The sequence below is a fragment of the Etheostoma spectabile genome, chromosome 12, assembly GCF_008692095.1.
Source record: "Etheostoma spectabile isolate EspeVRDwgs_2016 chromosome 12, UIUC_Espe_1.0, whole genome shotgun sequence".
Taxonomy (NCBI): Eukaryota; Metazoa; Chordata; class Actinopteri; order Perciformes; family Percidae; genus Etheostoma; species Etheostoma spectabile.
In genome coordinates, this window is record NC_045744.1 from 4,012,150 (window position 1) to 4,020,109 (window position 7,960).

The 7,960-nt window shown below is 42.1% G+C and overlaps 1 protein-coding gene across 2 annotated transcripts in view; it reads right to left on the bottom strand.

The window, feature by feature from the left end:
* The window catches only part of LOC116699479 (BTB/POZ domain-containing protein KCTD6), a 20,303-nt gene that overhangs the window by 4,293 nt on the left and 8,050 nt on the right, over positions 1-7,960 (bottom strand). The window contains exons 2-3 of one of the 2 annotated variants that reach the window (XR_004334439.1): positions 5,802-5,903; positions 3,255-5,303 (exon numbers count right to left, since the gene is read on the bottom strand). Coding sequence is in view for 1 of the 2 variants with exons in the window: in XM_032532093.1 (XP_032387984.1) it covers positions 4,527-5,303 (777 nt within the window). In the remaining variant the exon portion in view is untranslated. Of the gene's footprint in view, positions 1-2,832; positions 5,304-5,801; positions 5,904-7,960 lie in introns of those variants that run through there. The other variant, XM_032532093.1, reaches the window with a different exon arrangement.

The window sequence follows — 7,960 nt, forward strand, 5'->3', positions numbered from 1 at the left end:
GTGCCACTGTATCACACTGATCAAACTAAGAAAAAAATCATTAGTGGCATATTACTGAAACAGTTCTTTTTTTGATCTTGTGTAATATGAAGACATATCAAACAGCAGTAAAACGGTCACCCCCACCGCTGTAACTCCAGGGCGTTTTCTCAATCTGGTCTCTCTATGGACTTGGTTCCTTCGTGTTCTTGTGAACAGTCATGTGGGGGCCAAAGTAGTCGACCCCAATACCCAGAGGTGTAGTAACGAGTATACAGTTGACTCAGTATATTTACTTGCGTCAGTTTTTCTGAAAAAAAAATGTAACTTCTAGGACGTATTTTTTAAAATCACTATACTTTAACTTTTACCTGGTAGATAGGAAGGAATAACTGTCCTCTTACTCCGACATTTAGGTTACATGAGCCTCGTTCTAACGCGTAATTGTTTTTACCTCAGCGGTACGGTTCATTCTTAATGTTTTTTATTTTTGACAGAGAGAGGTCTTCCGCTGCAGGGCACCACGTGACCTGTGCGTAACCATCCACCGTCGTTGTGCGCGTCCGTGATCAACTCCTTCAGCAGTCGCACTAGATTAACAAGAGTATCTTACTTTATCGTTATGCCTACAGCAGCACATCGGACAGGCTTATCCTTTACACGTCGTATCAAAACTCAGACGTCAGAAATCAACCAAAAACCGTCGGCCAGAGGCAACGCAGACCAGGAAGGACCCCCCCCCACCCACCCCGGCCTCATAGTGGAAAGCCTGGAACCCTCCTTTTAGGAAAAGTGGAAAAACAGCAGCTACACTTTATGCGGTGCCTTCCGTGTCACCAAAGACGTAAAACGGGACATGTGCACGTTCAACAACTCAACCTCTAACCTGAGGAGATGTAGCGGTGGTTTTAGTTTCTGCTGTGGAGAGGTGGATGTTTGTCTTTTAGGCTACATACAGTATGTTTTAGGCTACACATGCAGTATCCATCCAAATTTAGTGTGACAAGTCTCTCAAGTAAGCTATTTTGTAATTGATAAATACATTTTAATTTATTCTATTGATTGGATGAACTATAATTTGCCTAAATAAGATTATTTTGTATTTTTGTCGGTCTGATTGATCCTTGTGTTAAGAAATAAATCAGACGTTACTCAACAGTTACTCACTACTCGAGTAGTTTTTTCATCAAGTACTTTTTTACTCTTACTCAAGTAATTATTTGGATGACTACTTTTACTTTTACTTGAGTCATATTATTCTGAAGTAACAGTACTTTTACTTGAGTACAATTTTTGGCTACTCTACCCACCTCTGCCCAATACACAAGTTAGCATTTCGCCAAGAACAGTTAAAATCCCCGGATGTGATCTCGACACGCCCATTTTACCGAGGATACTGTCGGTACACGATCCGTCCTGCCTGCACGATCCGTTCTGCGCACGCGCAGATGATGATCATGACGTACGAGGATTTACCAGGAATTTACGGCACTGCACGATCCGTTCCACAGTAGCCGTCAGCTGTTAGCCTCCACCGGAAAGCTAACGTTAGTTTAGCTAACAGCTAATTCGGCTAACCGCTAGCTGAAACAGCATGTTTAAGACCCTCAATTATAATATTTCTATTATATAACATAACAGCGATATATATAATAGTGGTTACGTCAGTTCTTCTTCACTTGTGCTCATTTAAAACACAATCACTCAATAATTGTCTTTATTATTACTGTAAAGTCTTAAATTAGCTGTAGCTGCTTTCCCCGCTGTTTAGTTTGAGTAACGTTATTGTAGACTGAATCAAAGCTAGCGGTTAGCCGGGAAGATAACGACGGTGGAGGCTAACAGTCCTCTTACATCCATGAGGCTAACGGCTAACTGCTACAACAATGACAGATCGTGTACTGATGTATTAGCTAAGAGAACGGTTAGCCTCAACCGGGAAGCTGACGCTAGTTTAGCTAACAGCTATTGCGGCAAAATAACGGTACTCAAACTAAAGCTTTCCGGTGGAGGCTAACAGACTTTCTTTAACTGTCTATGGGAACAGATCGTGCAGTGTCGTAAATCCACGTTCATCATGAAATCATCTGCGCATGCGCGAATATATTGCACATGCGCAGAACCGATCGCGCAGGAGGGACGGATCGTGTACCGACAGTTACATCGGATGGTGACTTGTGTGAACTTGGCCGGGCAGGTATCCCAGCATTCAATTCGGGTGTAATGCGCTTATGGTTTCCGGTACACATATTTTCACAATTTACGTCTATTATTAAATAAATAAATTCATTTTTAAGATGTTTTAAGGCGAGAAATCAGCTGTGTAGATTTTGAATATAGGCAGTTCAACGAAAATTGATGGTGAATTAAAAAAGCCTTCGGAGTTTGAAAGCTCCGCAAACCCCGGCGGGCGAGCTTGCTACGCCAGCCGGGGATGACTCTCGCGAGCTGGTCAGTCAGTCAGCTCACAGACCCCTCTGGCCCCACGTCTAGACAGACCCCTCTGGCCCCACGTCTAGACAGACCCCTCTGGCCCCACGTCTAGACAGACCACTCTGGCCCCACATTTAGACAGACCACTGCAGCAAAACCAGGTCCACAATTGTAAGATATTTTAAACCATTTTTACCGCTGTTATATATATATCTGTCCTCCTCATCCTGGCTCTCCTCCCTCCCAGGCTCCTCTTCTGCTTCTCGGTAACGTATACCGACGGCAGTGACTTTACCCAGTCCATCTATAATTTCAATACCTATTTTAACATTTCTTTTCTGCTTTCAATTGTCGAACGGTGTGACAGTTACTGAGGTGTCGTATCGCTCTCGTTTGGTTGAGGGCTAACTCCTTTTATACCTTCCCCTCAGTAACCCCCGTCCCTACTATGCCCGCTTCTGCCGTATAATAACACCCGTTACTATCAGCGGGGCGGATGGTTAGGCCTATATTAAAAGGAGTTACTTTGATACTTCCCTGATTGTATAAATGCTAGATTTTCGATCCACACACAGTGATTCGCTAATTTAACACTTTTTAAAATGAATAAGTAATTATTATTTTTAGTAATAATTAGTTTTAGTTCTTTTTACTTAGAGACACACACACCCTTGCTAAGTTTAAAGGGCCCCCGCCCGGATCAGGGAAACCGGAGGCGAGGCAAGAGGCCTTTTCAGATTTTTACCCCAGACGTCCCCCACTAACGGGCTCTTGTCCCCCTGTATATTTTAAGCACTGCCCGAGGGGATCTTTACAACCAATGATTTTTCTTTAGTACTCACGGTTAGGAACCGTTCCTCCCAGGGTCACCGGAGGTCCCCTCCTTCTCAAGGACGCCCGCTAGCCTTCGTTGGTCGCCGGTCCGAGAGAGGCTAAGTGCTCGGTGGCTCTGACCGGCAGAGCGGATGGGGAATGCACTCCCACTAGGAGATAACAGGAGGTCTGACTGTCAATGTCGATCCCCGCCGGGCTGCAACTCGCCCAGGTGGTTAAAGAGGAGTCTTAACTGCCCTCACGAGAGGGAAACTTCTACCCTCGGAAAGCTGAGGTGTGAGAGAGAGAAATTAAATGACTAAAATCAAGGAATACAAGTCTTTTGGTCCCCTAGCTCACAACAAGCTCAGGTGGTTTTATTATTTAGTGAATAATCAAAAAAACAAGTACAAAAAACAGAAAAATTCCCTTCCCTTTCTGCCCTAAAAGCAAAGAGTATCAAAATCAGAGACTAGATAAGTGGGTATGCTTTCGCTGAAGAAAGTGGCCACATCAACTCATATTTATACTAAAAGTCAAGGCTAAAAACCCCCTCCCTTCTGTAAAACAGGGTAATTCCACCACTACGTTATCACACAGGTGGCCACAGCAGATGACCAGTTCAGACCAGTTCCACTGTTACATGTAAGTGACCCTTAGCACACTTAAAAGTGTGCCAAAGGTCACACCTAACGAATATAAGTTTTTTAGTTTTAGCTGTTTCTGATATGTAGTTCATACTTTCATCAAAACAAGTCATTAATGGGTTACATGGCACACTTTAAGCAGTATATATATATATATATATATATATATATATATATATATATATATATATTTCACCTGTGAGTTGTATTTCAGACAAAAACATATATTTTAGGTGAGAGTTATACTTCAAGCAAACACATATATTTTAGCTGCGAGTTATATTTCAAGCAGTACATATATTTTTAGCTTTAGCTTTGTGTTTCTTGGGTTTTCAACTGAACCTCCGTTCAACACAATTAAAATTGAATCCCGAAAAATGTTACAAGGATTTTTTCCCCGCCGTTGTGTCGGTATTTATATAGTTATTGGCCCGTGATACTCAATAGCACTTTAAATGAAAACCTGGAAGACTGAACAACAAAACAACAAGGCGGTGTGAAGGGTGACCGTCCATGCTTTATTATGAATACACACATCAAAGCTAACTATAAAGTGGCAAGCGCCCTCTTTGCTGGGGGTGTTGCGCAATAACAGGAAGAAAGCTTCGTCTCAAAACTGTCAACAGCGTTTTGTGTGTTTCTGAACTTGCGAGTTCAGTCTTCCAGGTACAGCCTGCAAGTACGCTCTCCCCAAGAACACAAGTCCGTTCTTTGCTTACTTGGTATTGGTATTGAGAAATGCCCTCCATCTTCAACCTTGTGAGCTGGTCGACAGAAAGTCCAGTGATGCTCTACCGTGTTCTCGTTTGCACGCTCACTCATGTGATGCACACGCGTGTTGCGGATGGTGAAGCCTTGTTTCATGATATAGTCCATGAGGTGAACCCTTAGGGACACCTCTTGGTGATAGTCACACGGTCCAAAGTTGAATGACACCTGGCAGTCGCTGGTGTCCATCATGCGTTTGTTCCACTGGGTGAAGTTGTTAGAAATACCTTTCAGCAGGCCGTGAACCTTCGTAGTTATGGTTAGCTGTGTGATGATAACGGCGACTGGGTTTGAATATTTTGACAGTTTCCGAGTGTTGGAGAGCTCCACGACCTGCTCGAAGATGTCAGGAGGGTACAGTGGCTTGGGATCGTTAAGGCATTGGATCAAAGGTTCGATCTGGTAGAAGTCCGCCTCTTTCCGAAGGAGGTCTGTCTCTGTGAAGTTCAAGGGTAGGGTCAGCTCAGACGTCCGCAGGAAGTTCAGGATGTACCGGAACAGTGTCCCATCGCGATCAATGAAGTAATTCCCTTGGGAATCGCGAGTTGTGGGGAAATCTCCCCGGAACATGGCACCCAGCATGGAGTCTGGATAGCGCTGCAGGGTGGATAAACTGGTGGTGTACAGGTGGCCTCCTACATTCAAGGTAACAGGAGTACTCATCTATGGCAGGAAAAAAAAGGGACCAAGGAGAGGATAAGAATCACGTTTTTGTGAAGTTAAAGTAAGTTAGCAATTGCATCCTGCAGTTGTAGAAGATAACACGAACAGTGTGAATTTCAGCTGCCAACCTAGCCAAAATAAAGAGTCTATTACAAAGGCTCTACAATAAATCATGTAGTTTGTGGTGCTGTGTGTTGCATTATATTAAAAAGTGTTAACATTTTTGTCTACCCCAGTAATACCAGTGAGACTCAATGTAGTGCAATACAATTCATCAGCACCACAAAATACAGCCTCCAAAATGATCAAAACGTTAAATAAACACCTCTTTATAAAGTTTCAATAAAATCCCAACATTGCAGCCTTTATGAAGGTAGAACTTACAGAAGGGAAGTTATTAGACTGCATAAGTTTTAGTTGCCAGAAATGTAACTTTTTTATTTATCAGAAACAATCGTCTGACACTACTCCTATTCAAGTGTTCTATCCATCTCTTACCCTATGGCCCCAGTCTCCCTTATCCAGTTGTAGAACAATGCCCACTTGGTCAGGACCAAATTAGAGAGGGAACAGATACGCTTTGGCTTAATTCAATTTCACCTGTGAAAAAACAGTCAAATTAACATGCTGCTGCTGTAACCAAGTAATCTAGACCAGGGGTCTTCAACGTTTTCCAGGCCAAGGACCCCCAAACTGATGGCGAGATGGAGCGGGGACCCCCTAATTATATATATTGTATAAAATGGTGTTATATCAAACTGGTCCTATAGTGCCATGTGTGCATTGATGACTGAAAGACATCTTCTGCCTCCATTTATTGTTTATATACAGTGTGTTGAATTCAAGTTAATGTGTATTTAAAGACATTTCAATTAGTGGAAAAAATTGCAGGGGGGGGGAATATAAAAAAAAGTCTAATCAACCAAAACTTTCGCGAGCCCCATGCAGTACCTCCGCGGACCCCCTAGGGGTCGCGGACCCCCTGTTGAAGACCCCTGATCTAGACTATAATTGACACTATCGTGTAGACTCAGTCAAATCATGTGTCAGATGAAAGCTTGCAGTAGGCCTACCTGTGTGTATGTGTGTGAGAGAGAGTGAGAGGGTGGATCACATCTAACGTTACCCGTTTACTTAGAAGGATCACGTAAAAGAACATACTGAATTCAAGCACTTGTGAATAATGTTATTTCCAGTTACTTAATGTGAGTTTAATTAGTTATTTGTAACTCTAGATTGAAATACATGATAAGCTTTCTGGTAAAACGTCTGTATTGGACGAAACAATTTCACAAGCAGGATACATGTTGTAGCCGTTTAAGAGCTTTTGATCATATTACACATTATCTGCGTTTCCATGACAACAGACAAACTCCATCTGCTCGTAAAGATGTGATTTGATCGACAGCTCCAGAACAACTGCACAATTAAATCGTGTTGTCAACTGCTGTTTCAAATGTCAAGAATGAGCTTTGAACATCATGTGTCTGTAACCACGCAGAATAACAACAAATCATAATTGCACTGACGCTACTGGCTAGCTGAGTGAACATAACCCAGTTAATTCACATTTTGTAAATTGCCCAGTTTTTTTAGCCACACTGCGACTTCAAATAACGTTAAGGTGGTGAATGCTAGTGACGCCAGCTAGCTAATGTTTGTGTAGTGGCTAGCTAGGGTAAAAAGTAACCATCAAAATATATTTTAAAAGATGAATGATGTCAACAGGTTGTGAATACAGCTTGGATGTGTTATGATATGTAGTTAACGTTAACGGTGCGTTGAATACAATGAGAGTACGGTACCACAGCGGAAAGGGTTTATCGCCTGCTAGCTAATTTAGGGTGACCAGACGTCCCCGGTTTCCGGGGACAGTCCCCGATTTTGGCTACCTGTCCCCGGCTGGATCTGTCCCCGGTTTTCACTGTGACTGAAAGACCCGAAATTGGAATGAAAGAAAGAAAAAACGGACAAAACGTAGCCGATAATCGCACACCCAACACACGCAGGCTCCAGGCAGCCAGAGCCAGAGATGTTTTAGAAAGCCGTGTTTTACGATGCTAAAATCACTGATTATTTACATGGAGTCTGGTGCGTTTAGCGAACGCAATTTAATTTAATACTGCATCACTGTCAAAGGAAAATATGTGCTCAGTAGTTTTTGTTGTATCTGATTCTCAAGGAGCAGTTGCAGAAACAAGCCTTGATCAGTAAAGCAAAAGCTGTCAGTAGTTCAGTAAACATTACAACGTTATGAAATATGAGACTTCTATCTGAAATATTAGACTATAGGACTTCTGTCTTGAAATATTAGGACTTTCTATTTTGAAATATTAAGACTTTCTATCTTGAAATTTTAGGAGTTTTTATCTTGAAATATTAGGACTTTTTATCTTGAAATATTAGGACTTTTTATTTGACTTAGTACTTTTTATCTGAAATCTTAGGACTTTTCTCTGAGTATAAGGGATGTTTTTTTTATCTTGAGATATTGGACTTTCTAGCTTGAGTTTATGCGTGGAGTAGGAAGTAGCAGCAGGGGTGGGTCTAGGATCATACCTTGGGGGGGGAGGAAATAAAGTCTGTCTGTTTCACTTCTCCCCTAATAAGAACAGCTCTAGTGTCCCCGTTTTAAGTTTTACAAAAATAAAAACATT